Source organism: Peromyscus eremicus, chromosome 7 (assembly GCF_949786415.1).
Source record: "Peromyscus eremicus chromosome 7, PerEre_H2_v1, whole genome shotgun sequence".
Lineage (NCBI taxonomy): Eukaryota > Metazoa > Chordata > Mammalia > Rodentia > Cricetidae > Peromyscus > Peromyscus eremicus.
Window position 1 is genome coordinate 44040610 of NC_081422.1, and position 23794 is coordinate 44064403.

The window sequence follows — 23794 nt, forward strand, 5'->3', positions numbered from 1 at the left end:
GTAAAGAATAAATCTGGTGATATACATATTATCAATCCCAGTGAAAAGAACCCAGTGGCTCACAGAAGAGGCACATTCCACTTCCCAGTCCCAGCCTAGCCACATGGTCAGGACCAGTGAAGCTGAGGATGGGGACCTAGAGGAGGCTCAGTTTCTTCTCCAGCCAATGTTCCCCAGTTCAGGATGTGCCAGGGAAGCAGGAGAAGTGATGGGACCCTTCCCATTGTCACAGGGCCTGTTCCACCCTGCCCTTTCCCACGCCCTAGTTCACCTCCAGGTAGCTAGCAGACGGGGTGTTGTAGATCTTGATATTGCTGTAGTTGGAGCTTGGCAGCAACTGACCATCTCGGAACCAGGAGATTGTGGCACTTGGGTAGGCAAAGACCTCACAGGTGATGTTCACCTGGTTCCCTTCCCAAGTGTACACAGCCACAGGGCCCTGGAGCTTGGGGGCATCTGCAATGAATGACAATGACCATCAGAACAGCAACCACTTTCTTGGAACACCCACAGACTGTCTTCTGGCACTGGGAAGGTAGGCATGACCCAAAGCAGAGTGGGTTCCTGGACCAGTAGAGCTCTGGGACATTTTGGAATTCATGTGTACATGTTCTGCTCGAGAAAACTCAGAGCATGGGTAGCTACTGAGATGCTTGGGGATAGTGGTGTGTGTGTGTGTGTGTGTGTGTGTGTGTGTGTGTGTGTGTGTGCCTATACTTGGGGCCACAGCTCTGAAACAGTTGAGGACGAACAGCCTCAGGGAATGAACAAGGTGGAACTTGCTAGAGAAGCTGAAGCTAATCTGTCTCCAGCATCCTGATCCTTCACTGCTCCCCCCCTCCACTCCTTCCCTAGTCACTCCTTACATTGAACTTCAAGGTACATGGACTGGGAGTCCTGGCCGATGGTGTTGCTGGCAGTGCAGATGTACTCTCCAGCGTCTGTGTACTGGATGCTCTTCAGGGTCAGAGAGGACACACGAGCATGGCTGCGTACCACCATGTGCCCATCCAGAGTCTGCCGGGAGGAAAGGGATGGCATCAGAGTCTGAGGTGAGGCAGAGGGCAGGGGCAATTAGAGCAGTGTGGGTCTAGGAGACAAGGGTCTTTGCTGGTCTGTGACCAGTGTCTAGTCTTCTCTCTATGTCAACCTCTAATTTCACTTCACCTGCTTCATAATGGGGGAGAGTGTGGGAACTTCAACATAGTTCCAACAGCAAATGGGACTTGATCGATTTGGGGCATAGTGAGGTCACCCAAGACTAGTTTGGGATGTGTTAAAATGGAAGCAAAAGGCTTGGGTGGTACAAATTGAGATCCCGAGGGACTCGAACTATCCCCTGTTCTTTCCTTCTAGTCTGACTCCCCAAACCCAGTTTCACGGTGTGTGAATGTGTGCTAGGAAATGCCAATGACCCAAATATAAGGAGTTAGGCAAGAAACATCCTTCCTGTAGATGTGTCTCTTTCCTGGATGCTTGACAATCTTCATTCTTATTGGGGAGACAAGTCAAAGCTCAGGCACTGCTGAGCTGAAAGTAACAGAACCTTCTCTTGAAACATAGTGCAAATAAGAGTCACAGACTCACCCAGGATCCTTTGTACCAAAGTCTACAACCGTCCCTAGTCTTTGATGCTACCATTAGTTTACTGAGTCCCTAGACTCACAAGGACTGCTAAAAAATGAATGAGCACACAATCTCTAGGCAATGGGTATTGGGATATTTGCAAGAGTTCCCTCCTTGACATTCTAAGCAAAAGGGGTACTAGCCCTCGAAGGGTCTAGGCATGTGCCCCTGGACCAGAGTCCCCTGAGAACTGGTAAACTGAAGAAGGGCCCTATTCTGTGTAAGCTGGGACACCCCATTAAGTCCAGCACAAGATTCTCAGTAGAGATGGATGAGAGGGTGTGCCAAGCATCTGCCAAGCATCCGGGTTGGTCTTCAGAGAATTAAATGACACATAACCTCAGTTTCTATCAATATGCTGGGTTGGAAGCTAGGGGGAGGGGGAGAATTGCAATGTCCTTTATCAGTCAGTCCAGGAAGTTGGCAAAAAGGTCTTGCTGGCCTTGTACAGCACTCTTAGCAGATCTATGGCACAAAGTCCCTTTACCATCAGTGATCAGGTCCACTTCCGTTATCTGAGTTATAGCTGGGAGCTAAAACATGCTTCCAACAAGGGAAGGAAAGAACAAGGAAAATCATCTGTGCCTACGGCATTGTGCATCTCCTTCTCTTAGAGATGGATGCCCTGGTGTTCCTATTTGACCTGGAAATAGGGGAGGCTTGTTGGTCAAGTAGCTGCATCCTAGGAGATGATACACATTAATGAGAGGTGACAGGAGACTGTCTCAGAGAGCCTAGAGACACCCAGTTTATTGGAAATGCTAGGTCCCAGGACTCTGTTTCTTGTAGGCTGACAGTGGTCCATCTTAGTGTCTTTTTACATGTCAAACAAAATCTTCATCCATCAGTCTATATCAGGGACACTGAGAGCATGAAGTCATTCTTGCAGGTATCTCTCAAATGCTGGCCTGATTCGCCTGTCATTCCTCTCTGCCTAAAGCACAATGTAATTGAGGGGAGAAGGGACTGAAGGTCCACACATGGTCTTGTCAGCTGTGGGATGAACTGTGATGATTTGTGACCCAGATCAGGCTTGTCCAGGGCCTGCCATATATGTAATTCTCAGGAATCCAAGAGCACATGACCATGTGGAAAGGAGGCAAGGTGAGTCCCTCAGGTAAGAGCATTAGCACAAAAGCAAGGAATGAACAGCATTTGCTCAGAAATGTCTGAAGACAAGCTCCCGGAAAAGCTGTACACATTTTTTTTTTAAAACTTATTTTTAAAATCTGGTCTCCCTGCCTACATTTCTACAAGGGTTGGAGACTTCTGTCATTTAATGATGTCATCACACCAGTAAGGAATCCTCTACAGGGATTTCTTATTGTGTAGTGGCTCACTGCAAGTTTGATGATGGGATTCCTCACCAGATGTCCAGTCATCCCTTGGAGGATACACCGATAGACTCCAGTGGGATTGGGTTATCTCATCCTGAAATAATTTCTTCTGGCACAGGAACACAACCATAAGACACTCCAACCAAAAGTCTTGCTGATCACTCTGGCTCTCTCAGAGGAAGCAGTGAGCTCAGGTAAGAGTGAAACAAGAATACTACAGCGAGACCTTTCTCTCTCTTTAAAACAATATTTGTGACTCTAATTATTCTCAGCAAAACAGTTCTCCCTTTTCCCAGATGAAAGCGTTTGGACTTTGAGAGCATCCAGAAAGAACCTGGCCACAACACAAGCCAGTCTTTCCACTCATCTGGCCCATGGTCTTCATCTCTGAATGAGTCCAACAGGATAAAATGGAATGTCTGAGCCCCAGTGGGCAGCATTCAATTAAAAGCCAATTATGTCCAAAGTGAAACATTCAAGATAAAAGACACTTCCGGAAAATGGAGTCGGGGGTGTGTGCTTTCCTGGGAGTAAACCTATTATTTCCACTTACGATGATTATCCATTTAAAATCTCCTTACTGCTCCCTGATAAATCTCAGTGACTCCTCAAGCCAGGTCCTGATCAGAATGACAGGGGAAGAAACACACAGCAAAGCAGAATGAGCCCTGCAGCTGTGGAAGTCGGAAGTCGGCCCCATCGTTAACCCCTCCTCTCTCCCTTCCCAATGCCAATGGGGCCATAGTTTTGGGGCAATAAAACATCCAGCCTATGACAACACTAAGTGATCTCAAAGGCACAGGAGGGAAGCATTTCAGTGGGGACCTGCTACAGTCCCTATGTCATGTCATCAAGGAAGGCACATTATAAAGATGAACTAGATTTGACAATGGTAGACTGCTCAGGTGCAGACATGAATGTCCCTGCCAGGGGACAGGTGGACAACTTTTAAATATTAAGCAGCATTCAATATTTATAGTTATGACCTGAACACAGGAGTTATGTGTTCTGAATGGTTATCACCCAGAAAGACTAAGAAGGTACACTCAATGAATTGAAATATAGAGCCTATTGAACTACTGGATTTGGAGAAAGACACAAAATGGAATGTAATAAGAAGCATTCACAAATTAGATTTTTGAATCTCATCTAAAGGCAGTTGATCCATGTGTGTGTGTGTGTGTGTGTGTGTGTGTGTGTGTGTGTGCACGTGTGTGTGTGTGTGTGTGTGTGTGTGTATGTATGTGTGTGTGGTATCTGTATTTGTGCATGTGTGTGCATCACACATATGTATGTCTAGGTGGAAGCTAGTCAAACCCAAGTGTCATTCTTCAGGAACCATCTACCTTGTTTTTCAAGAAAGAGTCTCTCACTGGGATCAGGGGCTCACTGATTAGGCTGGATTAGCTGGCCAATGAGCCCCATGGATCCATGTGTGTCTCTCCCCATTGCTGAGATTACAAGCACAAAACACAATGCTTCACTTCTAATATAAGCACTGAAGATCAATGCCAGGTCCTTGTGCTCATGTGGCAATCATGTTCCTGACACAGCTCTATCTCCCTAGTCCCAGGCCAACTGGTGGTTATATTCCAGTTGGTCACTTATAGTTACACGAACCAGGTAAAAACTGGTGAGCATGATTATATGAAGGGTCTTCAAGGACAGCAATGAGATAGAAAGGTTAATGCTTAGTTTCACTTTGCAACCCCAGCCCCATGTCTCCTAAACTGAAGCAAATAGGCAGGGGAGTTCCAAAGGCTAAATGCTACTGACTTTACAAACATAAACCCATCTGTGCCAAATCACTCCAGTCTTACAAGTTTAATGCTCCCTAAAGATAACAGATATGTTGAACGGTTTGGGGAAACCAGTGAAAGATGCCATTGGCGTGGCTTTTGACAGGAAATGCAATGTGATCATTTACCAAGGCCAGTCATTATCAAATAAGTGAGCAACAAGATGAGTTGAGCTGGAAAGGAAAGGGCTGAGTGGGTTTTAGATCACTCACTCTGTGACTTTATGGTCCAGAGCCACAGCCACCAGAGGAGAGTTCAATTTTTTAAAAATTTTTTATTCTTTCAAAATGCCTGGCTTGGGAATTGGGGCAATTTATTTCTATCAGCACAATTACCTGGGTATGATTTTACCAGCACCAGCAAGAGAATAAGGTCCTGTTTTAAAAAAATCATAAGGGTTTGTTCCTCCACTCCCAACACAGCTTGCTTGCTCATCCTAGAAGATGACACTATTGCTAGGTGATATCTACTGCTATGGACCTAAGCTTTAACTAAAGTGCTCACTAGGTTAGTGAGTCTGGTTATTAACTGTGATGGTGAGTTAAACTGAAATGCTTTCAGAGCTAGAAACTGGCTAGTGGTCAAGTAAGCTATACCTCTTGCTTCTCTGGTCGAGTCCACGAAGCCTGGAGAGAACAAGATATAAAACACAACAAGAAGGCAGTAAAATGTCACATGTTGCTTTAGAGAACTCATACTGCATTCCGTGCACATGCAGTGTCTTTTTAATTCAGAAATTTTTTCAAGGCCCACTTTCAATGATATGACTATCCCCCAAATTTAATTCAGAAGTTAGCTGAAGTTCAGCTCCCCCCATCTTATCATCTTATGCACCATAAAATGTCTAAATCAAAGGTGAATTGAACTCTGCATATATATGGATACAAGCAGACATATTCAACTCCTCCTATACAAAGCATCTTAAATAGTCTTCAAAATATTTGAGGGCACTATCCATTCTTATCAAATAATCAAGGGCTTCTTAGAGAGTAGATTTTCCTCTAAATGTTTTAGACAGATTATCACACATACACTAAAGCCATTTAATGCTCATGCACTTTGCAACTCAGCATGCATTTAATGAAAAGTTATTATTATTATTTACAAAAAGGGACAAAGCAAGGAGCAGAGAGATACAATGAGTGTGTGAGCATGAATCTTTGAGACTATGGGTCAGGAAGCGTTGAGGATTCTAAATCCTGGGTGGTGACAACGGGGCTCTATTGCTTAAAGTTAGAAAGGTCCCAGATGGCATTTGGATGGAAGCATGGACCTTCCCCATCCAACTTGCTACTCATGAGAGAGTGAGAAAAGTCACACAAGAGGATTTGGGGAACTTTCTGTTCAAGGCTAGATTTGTTCATTTATGCAGCACATGAAATCTACTCTGCTTAACTTCTCTGTTTTCAAACTCTGAGTCAAAGACATCTGAGTTGTATTGGTCTTTTCATTGGGTGGCATTCATGACTGACTGTCCTTGATGTTCAGATGGCAAAGGACACAAAAGATGCTAGAAACAGGGAATGTGAATGAGTTAGCAAACAGTAAGCTCATCAAATACAAGGTGCTTTTGTGAGACAGGAGGATGGAGATGTTGGGTCACATTACATGATGTTGGGATGAAGGAGGAAGTGAGAACAGAGAACATGCATAGACCAAAGTCACAGTGGGCCAACATGTCAGCTGTAGTTGACAATTCAACAATGCTAGAAAGCTTGTTTGTCACATGCCAGGGCTGTGTTGTCAAGACTTTAAAAAACGGGGATATAGCATATATTGTTATTTGTTTTTAAATTGGAATCTTCAGTGTCTCAGTTCCAAACCACTAGTGTTCTATGGCTTTATAAATAAGCTGTTGCTAGGGACAAAGTTTCTAGTAGCCTGATTATTCCCTCTGTGCCTGGTAGAATGTATCAAATGTCTGTCTTGGCTCCAACAATTTGGTAAAGGTGTGGCCCACTTGAAGACAATCTGTATTCAAATCTCTATACTCAGGAAACAATTAGGCTATGGTTATATGCTCCAAATGTTAGTTTTTGGTTGTTTCAATCCTTACTTTTGTTACTCCGTATACATTTCTAGTAGTTTATATGCGTGTAGGTTAAAGCGAAGCACTTCTTCACTCATATTAAGCATTCCCTATACACATTTGCCCGCATCTTAGGTCAGGCTCTGATCACTCTGTGCAAAGCATTTCCTGAGGGTTAAAAGTGGGCACTGAGCTTGTATCCAATCAGGAATTCTCCCCAGTGAAAAGAAAGTTTGGGCTTCGAAAGAATTCAGAATTTCAAAAGGTCTCTCTTAATTGTGGACTCTGTCTGATCTGGTCTCAGCTCCTCACCCCTCTTTTTCCTTAATACTGAAGGACTCATACACCCTTCTTTAGAGTCATCTCAAGGCACAGAAACATTCAAATAGCAAATGATGGATGTCTTTTTTTATGCCAGGGATTGAGTATATAGATAATAATCCCTGGGTCTCACTCAGTATGTAAATGGTGCCTGGAATTTAGCAACACTCAAACACCTGGCAATATTTATGATGAGTCTGTATAGGATGAGGATTGACATGACACAAATGCATAACTTTTGAAAGTCTCACAAACACCTTCACACACACGTGAAAACTAACCCGCAATGATATTTACTTTCCCCTTTTTTTCTCTCACGATACCAATAATTGCTAAGAAATACATCAACTTTTGGATATCAATTATCCAAATAATCACACTCATCTTAGCTATTAATAGTTGCTAACCTAAACCAACTCCACTTGCTGAAGCTTAATGGATTGATGAGACTTTCTCCAACCACAATGAGACTCAGTCCAGAGACATAATCAAAGGTATGGTATGACTATATTCATTTTGAATTCATTCCTTCTTTCCTTTTATAAGGAAAGACAATTCTGATATTCTATTAGCAAGTCACTACAGGTCTGTAGGTGAAATTCTTGCCTTCCTCTTCCAATGAGAAGTTACAATGAGTGTTACAGTCAATCAATGGTGTAAAAGACAAAGCTGCTTTAATCCACTTACACCCCTTGCTAAAGGAACCTGAACCTCCAACAAAAGCTACTAGAACTACAGAAGAGCTCTGTTTCACCATGACATCCAGTCTGTCACTTTCTGAGCAACTGACTCAGAAGGAATCTGAGGTCTCTGAACTTAGGCCTTGTCCCAGTCAATATTTTCAGCAGTGACTCAGATATTTTGAATAAGGATTCACATCGTCTGGAAGCAATGCTAACACAAATGTTAGGACAGCTGCATTGGGAAAGCTGCTGAATTACTTGCACTTTAATGTTATGCTTCTTGCTAGGGTCACCACTGACTGCCCTACGTCATTACTTTTAACATGCAGATACAGCATAAGGGGATCAATCTGAGCGGAAATACTCCAACTTCCAGAATTGTAAGTAAAATCTCCATGAACAGTTAATCCCAACTGAAAGATGGTCTGAAGTAGTAGTTTTCTAGGCAGGGAGAGTTTTAGTGTTGATTACAATTGGCTATTGGTATTGGGGGGTGGTGAGAAATCGCAGATACCTTGCAATGCATAAAGCAGTCCCAGTGAAGGGAGAGTCTTGTTAAATGGCCAAAGTGACTATGGCTGAGAAACAAAGCTGCAACAAGTGAAATACACACAAAATTCTGCACTGTTGCTCAAGCAAACAACTTCACGAGAAAGCAACAGGAGATAAGTCGCCTAAATGGAGCATACATACTCTAGGTGACTATGATATGACATGACTCAAGGGCTAATGCTACTTTGACTACATGATGTGTCTAGGTCAAGATGATAACCCCACTGAGATCTGTCCCGGTTACAGGGGGACGGTAAGGTTTTATTGAGTGCTAGTGAACTGAAATTATCAAGTCATAGGACAACTATCAGGGTGAAGGGTATAGAAATCATGACCTATGAGAAACTGGAAAATTCTGGGTGTCTGTTAAAGGAAGAAGAGTTGCAGCTTCTGTTCCAGTGACTCAGATTCTGATTGGCAGAGGTGGAGGGTTGCGAGTAGTGGGAAAGAAAACAGCCCTTTGTGATACTGTACCCATAACATGTCAGATGGGGGCTGAGTGACCTGGCAAGGATGCCAGAAAGCGAGCCAGGTGAACTCACAAAGCCCAAAAAGGCTCTTCCAAAATGATCTCTTAGCCTGCAGCTCTATGGGACTTAATGCTGAGGGGGGTTATCTATTTCACTCATTAGATTAAACTGGTACCTTTGTGACCTGCTTAGCTGAGCATCCCGATTTTAGAAATGGTTTTCTTCACTCCTAGAATTCAGTGGTGCTGGTGATCTCAATACATAATTATATATAATGCAACTTTAGGTGGGATAGAATGCGAGGGGTGGTTGCCATTGTGAAAATGACTATCACTAGAATACAATCTGCTCCCTGGCAGACCATGTTTCATCTTTACTAGCCATTTATAATATCAGATTGGCATCAATGATTCTTTGATGTCAATATTTAATGAGAGAAGTGGCAAAATTTTCGTATATAAGATATTATTTAAGCAAATACATTGATGTGGTAGCATGGTGAACTTTTCTGGTGGACTTGTTCTGACATTGACTGACTCATGCTCTATGAATGTCACTTCAAGCAAACCTGAAGCTAGTCTACAGTAAAATAAACTGTGATCTAAACTGTGCTGGGCTTAAATCGTTATCTCAGATCAAGACAGACGATCCATAGAGAAAACTGAATTGATAAAAAAAAAATCAGTCCCAATGGGTTTGAGATGTTTTTTTCATGATATCTTCAGTCTCAATATTTAGGGAATATGAGTGCATATTAGTTCCTAGCTATTTATTATCATTTTATAAAAATGAAATCATAGGTACAAGCCAGAAGTGCCAACCTATTAAAGACAAACCCCAAGTAGGCACAAATCTTAATAATCTTTCTTGTCCAGTTTAACTGTTGAGCTATTTCTAGAAAAGACACAGAACTTAAAAATGTCATTCATCTGAAATAGATGTTTTGTCCTTTGCTGTAGGTCAGAGATACATACTAGGTCACTTGGACAAATCTACTTTGAAATCTAATATAGAAAGACTGGCCAAGCAGTGGCCATGTGGATTAAGCCCTGAAATGTACATTGGGTCCATGTAACACACAAAGGAAACCGAAATCTTAGCTGGGAATTTAATTCCAGTGTCGATAAAGAAATTATTGAAGAAAACACCTCACTTCTTAATTTAGCTGGCTTTTGCAGATCAAACAGCATATGCGAGTTTCAAAAATATTTAGCAGTTCCTCAGTTGAGTTTCTGTTAAGTTGGATTCAACTCTGGGTACAAAACTTGCAAAACGAGGAATGGACTATTTGAAATAGAGCTTTCTGTTCCTTTAGCATTTGCTTTGTTTTCTGTCACCGAGGTAGAAATCGGTTCCTCAAATGCAAATTCCACTTTGAGCCCTGGTACTTAATATTCTCCTTTTGGCTATCTTTCAGTTTATTTCTAGAGATTTCTTTGAGCCTGGCAGAAGAGGGCATATCTATCATTTTTGACATTCTGGTCAATAGGCAATCCATTATACATCCTCTTTAAGGCTATGGCTATTACTCCTGAGTAGGTAACCAAGCTTTGGCAAACTAAAACAAAGCCCATTACTACAGGAGATGCAAAATAATATTGGAGAGGTGCCATAAAGCCATTATTTTTTCCTTTGCATAGTGCTTCAGAATGAATTTAGGGCCATGTGTTCTACCGTGCTGCTTCTCCTAAAGATATCTACACTGCTTTGCAACTTAGCCCATTCTTCTTGTCTTTTTTGGCCCACTCAGTAGCAATGGGCTACATGATGTGGAGTGGTCACGCCAATATTTATATATTACCAGTAATAAAGAAAGCTTTCCAATGGTCTACAGATCCATGCACCTTAAAGCTAAATGTTCTCAGTCATTTAACTTGCCAGGGAGTTACTACCACATTCTTAAACTTCGGTGAGTATATTACAGAACCCAGGTATAAGTACCATCATCTAGAAACTGCTAATTATTTTTGCCTTTAGAACAAAATGGAATCCAAATGTGACCAAGAATACAGGCAGACACAAAGGCAACCAAGCTTTTGTGCACAGAGTGCGTGCGTACAGCGTGAGTATATGAGACGCGAGGAAGAGAATTAATAGACTCATCCTGATCCCTATTGTTTCTGGGAGACACTTTTCTGGGTGTGTCTGAGCTGATGGCAACATCATCTGATGCCCCAGAATCTTGCTTGTCCTGGGTCCTCACAGCTCCACAAGCCTGGATCAGAAATTCACTATTGCCTCCTCCCCAAACCATCTAACGTGACCAAGCCCACTACCAACATGCCCCTGGCAATCCATACAGGGAAAGAATCCATCCCACTGTGAGAGGATGTTGAGTAGACCACAACCAGGCAGGCTGGAGGAGGGAGGTTGCAGGACCTACTGTGCCTACGGGTGACCACATCCCATCTTGCCACGTGCCAAAGAGAACTGGGCCTGGGGTAGACTTGAGATGCTTCAAGTCTGCATTCCATAGCCCTGAAACTCTTGGGTGACATTGTACCTTTTCTTCACTGCTGATGTTTCGGGTGGAAGTTCTCCAGGTGATGGAGGGGATGGGATCTCCTGAGGCTTCACAGGTAAGAGTGACTTGTTCCTCTAGTTCCATGGCCGTCTGATTCTCTACATAGGTGATTTTGGGCTTTGCTGAAAAGAAAAAAAAAAAAAAACATTTCCATGAATTTATCTGGTTATTTTGCTCTTTGAGGTTTAAGTGATAACATGTACCCATTTAAAAGGGTTTCTTATTTACTAAACATAAGGCTCAAGTCTAGGTATAGTAGGAGACACAGAACTGAGCCTCCAAAGGTTCTGGCAACATTGAAATGATAGTCAGAGTAACATTCTCTGGAATAGGCAGACAATAGGCGCCTGAAGCCTGCTGCAGAGGAGCCCACACTGGCTCTAGCCTTCACATGCAGATGGCTTTGGGGCGGGGCCAGGGGATTTTCAGCAGGTGCAAATGTGGGCGGAATGGACTCATTCTAAGCTCAGAAAAATTCTTGAAGGAAAGAAAAGGAGCAAAAGGAGAGGGAGGGAGGGGAGGAGGGAGAGAGGAAGGGAGGGGAGGAGGCAGGGGAGGAGGGAAAGAGGGAGGGAGGGAGGGATAGAGGGAGGGGAAGAGGGAGGGGAAGAGGGAGGGAGGGAGGGATAGAGGGAGGAGGAGGCTGTTTCATGGAACAAGAGGACAAAGCAGGTGGCATTTTACCCATAAGCCAGAGAAGCTCATGGGTGGAGTTTCATTGGAGCCATGGAGTAGTCACTGAACCCCAAGAAGGTCAATCTAGGGGGAAATCTAGAATGGAGAAAACCTTGAGTTGGAAGCCAGTCTGGAAGCTTTGGTCACATGCTTCAGGGTAGGCTGAGGACAGGGAGAAGGGAAGCTGAGCTGAGTTCATTTTCCAAATGTTTGAGATAATGCAAAGAACACACATCTTCCAAAACTGAGTTAAGTGTGAAAACAATAGAGAAAATTGAATTTTCCTAATTTAAAACAATTATACTCAGAAATTGCTGAACCTTCCATAGAAGAGAAAAGATAAGGCTGTGCAAATAACTTATTTCACTACTTGAAAGAAAGGTGGGGTAAAAAAGACACAAAGCCAGAATGACAGGTAGCTTCTGAAATCACTGTATTTCTTTTCTATTCAACTTCATAGTAACTGCAAGTCAGCTAAGAATATGGACTGAAAAGATCTATATGGAAGTCCTCTACGAAGCTTCAATAAACTGAAATCAGTGACAAAGGGCCTGCTTCCACACAAAAATCACCTGAATAGCTCAAGTGGCTTCTTAACGTCACCAACAGGACACTTAACAAATTATTTTCTCATGGCTGACACATGGACAAATGTTAATCCAGCAAGGCCAAATGTTGTTGAGATGATGGAGTCCAAGAGTCCTGGCTGTAGCTTTCTGTAGGAAGACTTTATGTCTTACCTTGATAAAGATGCATTGCAGGAGGTCACAACTTATATCATATGGAATGAGGGTTCACTAGTATCAAATACTAACTAATTTTAGAGGGTAAAATAAAGCAAAGCAAAATTAAGGTGAAATAGGAGTTGAATCTCTAGGCTACCAAAGCGACCAAATGAAAAGGCAAATGGACAGTAGACATAAGAGAACAACAGATAATCCCAGCACTGGGAAGGCAGAGGCAGGTGGTTCTCTGTGATGTCGACGCCAGCCTGGTCTACAGGGACAGTTCTAGGACAGCCAGGGCTACACAGAGAAACACTGTCTTGAAAAACCAACCAACCAACCAAACAAACAAACAAAAAAACCCCACACAGATTCTCTAAACAGTGACTTGGGGGCTGGAGCTAGCTGGGTATACAATGACCAAATTTCTGGAAACTTCATTGTAAGAGTCTGAGATTTAGACAGTGTTTTTGACCTTCTGGCCCTTAGCATTTTGTCTTGTCAGAGAAAGGGTAACAGAGGAAGGGTCAGGTGATATCTATGATTCTATCTGCTGCCAGAGGAAGGCAGAGCATCACAGGTGTTGAGGTTAATGAAATGTCTCCAGAGACTCTTATGTTTGAACACTTGGCCCCTGCTGGTGGCGCTGTTTGTGAAGGTTATGGCAGTTTTCAGAGGCAGAGCTCTGCTGGAGGAAGTACATCACTCGGGGCAGAGATTTTATAGGACCTCACTTCCTGTTTCCTGTCTACTTCCTGTGTGTGGATGAAATTTGATCCTTCTACTTCCTGATTGCCAGACTGGCCTTGTGGCTTCTGATGTCATGCCTTCCCAACCATGGTGGGCTGTATCCACTTTGGAGCTGTTAGTCAAAATAAGCCTTTTTCTCCTTTAAGTTTTGGTCTGAGGATTTTATCTAAGCCACAGGAAATAAACACAATAAGGATGTTATAAATAATTTCATGGAGACAGAAAACATTATTGGGCAACCAGGGACATATGCAGAGTGTCTCCTACTTGTAAAAGATTCCCTCCCTCTGTGTGCTAGCACCAAGAAAGATCTCTCCAAGTTTCTTCTTCCCATGGTCCTCGCTCCAGCTTGAGTTCGGCATGAGCTCCTAGAGTTTACAACATTCTTCTGCTGTCTCTCTGCCTCCCTGAGACTTAGTGGCTCCAACGGTTGTATCTCTCCTTGTATGAGCTGCTTTTCTGTGGCTGTGATAAAACACCATGACCAAGACAATTTATAGAAGAAAGAGTGTGTTTTGGCTTACACTTCCAGAGGGATCGAGTCCCTCATGGTGAGCTCATAGCAGCCAGCATTAGGCAGAGCAACAGGAGCAAGAAACTGAGATCTTCAAACATCTTTAAACCAAGCAGAGAAAGCCGACTGGGAGTAAGGTAAGGAGATACACACTTAAATCCTGCCCCCAGTGACTTACTTCTGACAGCAGAGCCATACTTTCTAAACTTCCCCCAAACAGTGCCAACAACTGGGACCAAGTGTCCACAGGGAACATTTCTCATTCAAATCACCCTTCTCACTAGCCTGTGAATACTAGTCCACTGCTCTGCACTTTGCCACTCAGTAATAGCCATGCCCACTCCTGTGCCCGCAGTTTCTGGGAGTCCAGTCCAAGGAGAGCCCTGAGATTTTCTCCATCAGTCCCAGGTGGTCTCTTGCTATCACCCATAAGTTCTGCTTTAGTTACAGGAGACAGGTAACCAAGGCTTCTGCTACCACTGAAGGTGCCTCAGCTCATGGCATCAGGAGACATCAAAATCATTAGCATAGACATAAGTAATTAGCAGATCATTAGCAGAGGCAAAAAAAAAATAACTTTTCAGAAGGACCCACAGAGAACAGTGATGGAACCTCACGGCCAACATAGAATGCAGCTACTTAAGGAAAGGAGCCCTTGGCTGATAACTAAGGCAACACATGGTAGAGCAAGTCTCTATCATAGGGTGTCATTCAATGACAATAACAACAGCTTCTGCTCTAGTCATGATCTTTACATACTGTGCTACCCTTTCTGAAGCCATTGGAGGTTTGATCTCTTCTTTGCTACTCAAGGTATAGGTCTCTTTCCCCTTCAACACCATTAAGCTTTGCTACTGCAGAGCAAACCTTCTCAATCTACCTCAGTGATCACCTATGGCAGCAATCTAGAAAGGAAAGGATTGAGAGCAAAGAAAGATGCTCTAACCAGCTGGTCCCTTTTCATCGGGCTCTTTGATCTCATGCTAGTTGCCTCAACCGATGGAGAAGACCAAGAGAAGAAGGAGGGAAAGAGGGATTAAGAGGCAGAAGGAGAGAGAGAGGAGTTCAAGAGAGCTGAAGGAGCTCTTCTTGCAGCATTGTGGAGGATGCTGATTCTGGATTTGATACAGTTGTTACAGATCCATGATTTCCTTGCTGACTTGTCTAAGAGCTCAGCTACCTCTCTCTGCTTGCCCCACTGTGCTGTCTAGAGAACACTCTAACAGTCTTGGGAAAGAAGTGGTGGTGGTGTGTGTGCAGATGCAGATGCTCAGGAGTGTAGAGATGTAGGCATGATTGTGTTCATTTAGAATGCAGACTGGGGAAACACATCCCGCCTTGCCTGTTTCTCCATCCTAATTTCTCTTTTCCTTGCCACTTCCCCTGGCCTTATCCATTCTGTTCATTCTCCCATGGCCCCACACGACTCCTCATTTGCTACCTGTCCTTCCTGCCTGAGTCAATCAGTGCCACCAAAAGGGTCTGGAAGAGGAACAAGAGCTGTTCTCAGCCATCCATGATAGAGCTGAGTAGGTTCCACAGAGCAGCTTCTTAAATGCTTAAATGACCCTATGAAATTACACAATTGCAAAGCAGAAGTTATAATAAAATTTGGCAATAGTAAAATGTTTCTGGACAGGAAAAGACCAGAAATTAATTCAAAATCAAATGCACAGTGAATCTAAGTTGCTTCTGTCAGTGTTTGCCCATGTTGCATTGTGTGGCTTCACTGCAGCCTTGGTTCTGAATGCTCAGCATGTACATGCCCTCCCATCACACAATACCAACAAGCACTGGCTGCAAAGCCTCAGGCTCAGCTTCAAGACTATTGTATGTTATGAATTGTAGTGTTTTTACTACACATGCAAAGTTTTCTGCTCTTACAGAAGCATAATGGCTTAATTATGGAAAACAATGACTTCAAATATTTTCCTACCATCATTCCTCAGCATGTAAGTATCGAATTAGTGTATCTTTGGATAGTATTGCTTGATTTGGATAGAATGCTCGATTTTAAAAATTGCTGTTTGAGTTGCTGACTTGAGTTTCACAGAAAAATTATTCAATGAGTTTTGGCTTGGGATTGGAGACAGCATTTCCAACAATTTCTGAAATGGTCCTAAACAAATTCCTGCCATTTTGTACTGTGTATTTATGCAAAGTGGTGTTCTCAGCCTTGATGATTATAAACAAAAACATCAAGCAACACTGAAGAACACTGAAGACATTCTGTGTTCTGTAATATCAAATATTCAGCCAAGATTTAATTCTTTATTAAATAAACAAGCATGCCCATCTCATTGGTATGCAAATGTGCTTTCAGTTTTTAATAAGTGGAAAAGTATATGTATACCAAAACCACAGTTTTAAAATAAGGCTGTTTAAAAATTTCTCAGTAAAAAGGACTTGCAAGTGGAAAGCATCTAGAGGACCTATGAGCAGCTTTGTGGTCGAGGGACAGCACATGGTATCTCATATTCCTATCCATTTCTTCCATTTCTTATGCATGCAGTTAGCATATGTGCCTACTGACTGCATGGAGATGTAGCCATCACTGCTTTCCCAGGGTGTGAACCAAGAAGCCATTGTTTTGCTTTGAATCATGGTTCCTTATGAGGAGCACCTGAACTCTGTGTGTCATTTGTAAAATAGGACCAATAATTGAGTCTACCTCAGAGGGCTGTGGTGAGGATTGCAAAGGCTAATTTGTGGTTATTTGGCAGGTCATGGAACAAATGCTACTTCCGTATTGGGTACTATTATTATTATTATTATTATTATTATTATTATTATTATTATTACTTTAATGGTTCCCCAGAAACAAGAGAGGATAACTTTATCCCAGGATCATCTCCCTATGACATGGGTCATGCTTCAGTAGCATGAACTAATGGCTATTCTTTCAGTTATTCAACTGCTCCTGCCAACTGTCCTAGGCGCTGGAGGCATGTGTGTAAGCCAGCCAGGCAGAGTCCCTGTCCCCAGCAGCTCAGCATGTGCTTTCCAAGCAATGCCTGAAGCACTTGTCCCACCATTGGAAATGAAGTAGTGCATCATTTTGATGACTAACTGATGCCACACAGGATAGGAAATCTTTCCTATAAAACACCACCATGCTGTTGCTATGGAGACATTATAGGGGGCTGTCATTTCAAATGTCAGTGTTGGACATCTCCACGTGCCTGTGAATCTACTGATGAGAACAGACTCCATGATACTGTATTTTAAACTTGGCAATGACCGGACTCACAGTAAACACTCAAGTGGATAGTGCTGATTGACACTATCTATCCTCTTTTGTATGTTTATATGTCTATCTCTATCTTTGTGTTTCTCACAGTCCAATTTCACTTATCTCTCTAGGCACTCTATCTAGCTGCAAAGGCGCTCAATATTTCTTAAATGAAGGGATAAATTAACAAATGCACCTGCCCTTCTCTATAATCTAGAAAACAGAATGATTGGAGGGGTAGATTAATCTGAAGTAGAGAGAAAACACCATTGAGAATGATTTTTTTTTTTATGGGCTAGGAAGACAGCTTAGCCAGTAAAGTATCTGCTTTGCAAAGGTGAGGATCTTAGTCTGATCCTCAAACCCACATAAAAGAAACCCTGGCACAGTCAGCCAGATTTGTAATCTCAGCCCTTGGGGAGGTGAAGACAGACAGATCCCCGGAACTTGCTGGTAACTAGCCTCGCTAACTTAGTAAGCAGTAGCTTAATGAGACCCCCATCTCCCCAACAAGGTGGACAGCACCTGAGGAATGACACCCAAGGTTGACCTTTGGTTCCATCCTCATGGACATCTATGTGCAGCTGCACACACACATATATGCAAACACGTGCACACACACCTAAGCACGTTTTTTTCATGACGTTTTGTGTTCCTTCTCATGACCTATTTGTAGACCCAGTTGTCATCAATCCACGGAGAAGACTCATCTGTGATGACCAGGGCCATCTGCATAAAAGCATCTGATTTTCAACAGTATGTTTACAGACAGATCTCTTCATCAAACTAAGCAAGCAGGTCCCAATACTGGCTCCTAGGTATACATTTTAACCCCATGGGAGGGACAGGCACCAGAGAGGCCTCTCTGGCCTGGTGTTCACCAGCACGGTCTACCATACAGCATTTTATCTGTGCTTTCTAGACAGAGAAGCAGAGACCTTCTTTGCAACAAATCCTTTTTTCTCCCACAAGCAGGCCAAAAACGCATTTCAATTCTGAAATGCCTGGAAGTTGCCGAATTTATAAGAACAAAGCAGATGGAGATATGAAAGCTTTTTCTGTGACTTCCTATGACACACAGTGGCACACAGGCCAGTAAAGGAGGGGGAAAAAGGTGAGGCAACCCGTCAAGGGCTACTATTTACTAAGGTATCGTGAGTCTGGAGCTGTTTTGAGAACCAGGGATAAAGCAATGTATAAAACAGCCAGCATGCTCCCAATACACTTTGAATGCTAATGGAGACTGGAGAGAAACATGTCAAGAGGATTGGTTCAGGACTTGTTAGGTGAGTGGAGAAGATACAGTGAGTCCTGAGGGTGGTCAGGAGGGTGATAGCTTGGATGGGGAGAGGCAACAGCAGAGACGAGGTGAGGGAAGGATTCACGAAAACGTGCCTGAGCTGAGGTCTGCCTGATGATAACAAGAAGGCCGCTCAGAGCAGGTCTGTCTTAGGCAACAATACTCCAAGCAGAATAGCCTCAAAAGCAATGTCCTGAAGTTAGGGAATTAGCTTGGTGTGAGGCAGAGACAGAAAGGAGGCTGGTGTAGTTGGAAAGCTTTCTCTATGAAGCAGACGGAGGAAAAGCTGGGGCTAGAGTACAAGTTAGGGTATACTGGGCCATGAGATTAGTGTGGAGTTTACTTCAGCAGCAATAGGGATCTTGAAAAGAGGATTGGCATGGAGGCCCTCTGGTTACCATGAGCAGAAGAGATTGAGGGGCGCCAAGGTGGGGAGCAAGGACACCAGCTAGAAGGCTGTGTATTATTGAATGGTTTCCTGGACTAGGGCTTATGTGTCAGAGCAGGCAGCAAGTGGTTGCCTTTTGGATGCCTGCTGCAGTAGTGTGGGCATGCCTAGAGTGTGCAGAGTAGGAGGAAGTGTGGCTGAACAGTGACCCTGACCCACACTGCGCTGTACCTACCAAAGACCTTGAGGTGGATAGATGCATCCTGCTCTCCAGCCTTGTTCTCAGCGATGCAGACATACTCAGCCTCGTCATTTTTGTCCACGTTCCTGATAGTCAGCTCAGAACTGTCATCATTGAAGATGTGCTTCTCATCATCTTCCTCCTCGGTTTCAATGGGTTCCCCATCCCTATACAGTTCAGAAATGTAAAGGGGATGATTCTGAGCATGGAGTTAAGAGGTTTCTTTCCAATCAGTTTCTACAGAATGCAGACTGCGCTGATGGGACAGGTTCAGTCTACATAGAGGGAGAAGACATTTGAGTAGCATTTACTGTTACATGCTTTTTATGCTTCTCCCCAGTCTTGGGAGCCTGTGCAAAGACTGTCAATATCTCTCATAAAGGATTCAAAGAATCAGCTCCACCACACCCTCTGGACCTGCCCCCACAAGACTGAAAATGAAACAATAATTGAAGACACAGAGCAAGAGAACATCCCAGAAAAGAACCATGGGTTCCCTTCTCCTCTCACCCATGACACAAGGCACAAGCCAGTTTCTTACTTTGTCCAGCTCATGGTAGGCTCTGGGAACCCATCAGCATCGCACACCAGGGTGACGGACTGGCCCAGGTTAGCAGTGGCATTCACGATGCTCTGTCTGGCCTGGACAGTGGGCGGTACTGAAGGAAAGAAGCATGTCAGGGGTAGTTGTACACAACTTAAAAGTACCTGATGACCCTGAGAAGAGGAATTTGGGGGCCAGCAAGTCACATAGTCACCACCTGGGGGGTAAGAGACCTGGATAGCCACAGCATTAGTGTAAGTGATCTAAACTCAATGGCATTCTAAATAATTAATGTAAACCAAACAAAAATTTGCCCACAAACGTGCATTATTGTTTTTAGGAGTCCAGCTGCTATATTACCTCTTAACTCATGTTCATGTGGTATTTGATTTACAGTGGCTATTTGCTATGGTGTTTTTTCTTAATCAATATATGCTACATAACTACAAGGGCTGGTGGGACTCAATGTTAAAAGGAGGCTCTCCATACTGGCAAAAGTTAGAAAATGCAGTTCCTGGTGGTTTTCAGGTTGGTATGCTTCCAAAAGATACCAGCTCAGCAGAGTGGCATTTCTCTGCAACTGTCATAAACACCCTTGTGCACAAAGTGTTTCCACTGAAGGAATGAGAGGGGGAGAGTTTGGCAAGAAAACACATATCAATAACCAAAACAATTCAAATGCGATTTACTTATTTTCTTAGTACTGACATTATAATTTCCTGTAAACATCTTGCAAATGTCAGATCGATGCTACGGGTGTGTTTATTTGACACTGCAAATTAAGATTAATAAGCCCACGGACCATAATGTTGACTATTCTGAGATCTGAATTGATTGCAATATTTTCTCTGCCCATCAAACCAAGGGGACTAACTTCCTAATGATGGTAACATCAAGGACACTGGGGATGAAGAGGGATTTATTAGTTTTAAGTCCCGCAAGACAATGAAGGGCATTTAATATCTACAATTGGGGGGAGACACCAAAAACTAGTGTGTTAATGTGAGAATGTCCCCCTCTCAGAGGTTCTGATATTGGGGGGAAATTCTGCTGAGATGCAGAAATAAGTCAGAACAGGTCTACACCCAAGAGGACCTGGGAGAGAAAGAAGGTCACTGGGGAACCTTAGTTGTAGTGATGGAGAGAACAGGAAGGACAGATCTCCTCACCATTCACAATGACCTGAATGTCCTTGAAGTTGATCTCCCCCCGGGCCAGGATTCTGCCCTCACAGCGGTAAGTGCCCTCATCTGTCTTCTTGATGCCCCGGATCTGCAGGTAGTTGTTGGACAGGACTATGAATCGGACTGGAAGAGACAAGAGGCAGGATCAATCAAGGTCAGCCGGAGAACTCCACAGTCATCCAAGCAAGCAGCTGAGCCTCTTGCTCTTGCCTTTCATTGGTTCTGTGTTTTGTTCTTTATGAGACAGAGTTTTACACTGTAGTCCATTCTGGCCTGGCATTCACTGTGTAGCCCAGGCTAGCCTCAAGCATGCAGACGTTCTCCATATCAGTTTCTGCATGCTGGGATTACAGACACATGACACAACCTGGTTATCACATCCTTTTTCTTATCTTCAGGGTTGGGGTTTAGGCTGAAATGAGAAAAGTCACTCCTGGCCCTGAAATACAGATGAGGTCAAGTCTACTAGGGATGTGTCTTTTGCTTTGGAGAGACAACTAGATGCCCAAACACACCAGTTACTGGTATACATCTGTTTGGGACCCAGAAATTGCATGTGGGTCCTGGGACCCTGAATCTGTATTTAGATGGAATGCCCCAGGGACTGGGTAGGGGTGGAAATTTAGGGTACCCGATGGCTCATGGAAACTCAGGTCTTACCATCTTTTTTCAGGATAACGTCTCGGCCTTTGTGCTTCCAGATGATGGTTGGGGGCAGAGAGCTGACCACATCACACACAATCACCGCATCTTCTCCTTCCTTGAACTCCTGTGGGGTTGGTGCGTTCTTGAACATGAGCTTCTCTGAAAAACAGCAGGAGGAGCAGGGTGAGGAAACCACACCTTCTCACTAGAACTGTGCTGCCTAGATTTCCATCCCAGCCCAGTATCCACCCACTATGCAGTGGTGGAGGAGGGGCTCCTGTTCAGCTCAGCACTGGGTCTTTGACAGAGGCAGAACAGCTAGCTTTAAGAGGGGTCTGTAGAGGGGAACGGGCTCCCTGCTGTAGTGACGATGCACACAGGTACAGTGATGAGTGGCACATCTATCCTATAAGGACAGTGAAGGTCATTGGTTATTTTTTTGGTCTTCCACTCAGACCCCACCCCAACTTCCTTGCAGCAGAGAGAATTCTGAAGAATGAGGGGCCCATTGAATGGCAATAAATGCTATGATAATCAACACCTACCTACTAGCTGTCACCTATCCTGACTTGAGCCAACACTATGCATGGTAAGAAGGCAATGAGATGTCACTGCTAAGCTGGCTTTCAGTGGCAATGGGAACTACTTTTTCTGAGCAGCATCAAGTATTCACATATAATACTCCATCTCACTAGGTCATTGGGCTGTATCACCAGCAAAGGTAGTGGATAAGAAGAGAAAATCTGAACCATTTGTCTATCATTGTCGCTTAGAAGTCACGGAAGAATTCATGATAGCCCTCTAGGAACTGTGTTGTTTGTAGAGAATGAAGGACAGTGGGAATGTAGACTCATAAGACTGGTGGAAACATGGACTGACCATGGACCATTTGAGAGTGTACCAGAACTCTTAGCAACTCAGAGACAGAAAAGGAATTCCCAGGCCCTTACTGGTCCTCCTGTTGCCCTCTCTCTGCTTTTGCTACCCAGCCAGGTATCTTTCTAAGAAAGGTGGGAGTGGAGAGTACATATGAGGCTCTTACGGAAGATCTTCACGTTGACCGTGGCCTCAGACTGGGTGCCATCCTCGCCAGTGACCACACACTTGTAAATGCCGGCATCGTCGATATTGGCATTGTAGATGGTGAGTGTAGAGGAGTCATCATCATTCCACACCACCGAGATCCGCTGCTGGTTTGGGCTCAGCTTTTCCCCATTAGGGGAGAACCAGGAGATGTCCTTATCTTTGGCTTCGCCTGCCACTAAGGAGGAAGAGATTATTTTCAGAGCACAGAAAAGGAGAAGATTAAGCCCTTCCAGAGTGTCAGTGGCTACCTAGTAAGAATTCCTGGTGGCAAAGACTGGAAGGTTGGGAAGGACTCTCTAACATGAAACGTTTTGTAGCTCTGCTCTGAGTCTGTTTAATTATATAATAACATCTCTTAGAGTTGAAAGAATTCACCAGCTACCCGTGCCTGTAATTTTTTTTTAGTGGTCCTGCCCTTGGAGAGGGACAGTATTTGCTGTAAACCCACTATGTCCCATGCACTAAGCTAGGGATGAATGTGTATTATGGGATGGGAAATAAGGAGGGTTAGCTTATCTGAGCTCTGAGCTCCAGGACGTAGTTGGCCTGAACCAATTGATCAGGATGTAAAGGGTGGAGACTGGTCATCTTCTGAGTTGAAGATAGTCCAAGAGTTAAGATTCCAGCCATTTTGACTGTGGCAATTTTATGAGTGACATTCTGATGTCTGTTGCCACAGTCAACCCCTTCCATGCTCTGAGGAGAGAGAACATCAGCAATTCTTCTCTCTCTCTGGGCACCTGTGAGGGGCATGACTATTGCTCAGCTGCCCAGAAGCAAGGCTGGGTCAAGGTGGAGGGATCTCCAAGCCAATGCTTCTTCTTTGTCCTACTACCTGTATGGAGGTACCAGCCTGCCCCGCCTAGCTCTGTGCAGATGCTTGGCAGAGAAATGCAGTCTTCCTTTTGGGGCCCATCATGCTTTCAATAAATATCACAATTTGCAAGATGTGCTGTGGGCACTAAAGCTCTATCTTCAGATCATTGAAACTGCTGTAATGACAGCAGAGCTGGAGCAAATGTTTCCATCGGCTACAGCCCTCTGATCGGATGCAAATCCTGGTGGCAGTTCAAGCTCCTTTCCGCCCAAAGCCACTTGTTAAATGCCACAGCTCACCCCTAGTTCAGTTCATTCCTGTTTCTGTTACATTTCCAAATCCCCAGCATGGC

At 43.8% G+C, this 23794-nt stretch overlaps 1 protein-coding gene across 1 annotated transcript in view; it reads right to left on the minus strand.

The window, feature by feature from the left end:
• Ncam1 (neural cell adhesion molecule 1) overlaps nt 1-23794 on the minus strand; it is a 301497-nt gene that overhangs the window by 39937 nt on the left and 237766 nt on the right. Inside the window, exons 3-10 of the mRNA XM_059267822.1 lie at nt 22582-22800; nt 21555-21698; nt 20880-21017; nt 19708-19825; nt 19161-19333; nt 11321-11463; nt 867-1017; nt 272-456 (exon numbers count right to left, since the gene is read on the minus strand). Of these exons, the coding sequence (XP_059123805.1) occupies nt 272-456; nt 867-1017; nt 11321-11463; nt 19161-19333; nt 19708-19825; nt 20880-21017; nt 21555-21698; nt 22582-22800 (1271 nt within the window). The remainder of the gene's footprint in view (nt 1-271; nt 457-866; nt 1018-11320; nt 11464-19160; nt 19334-19707; nt 19826-20879; nt 21018-21554; nt 21699-22581; nt 22801-23794) is intronic.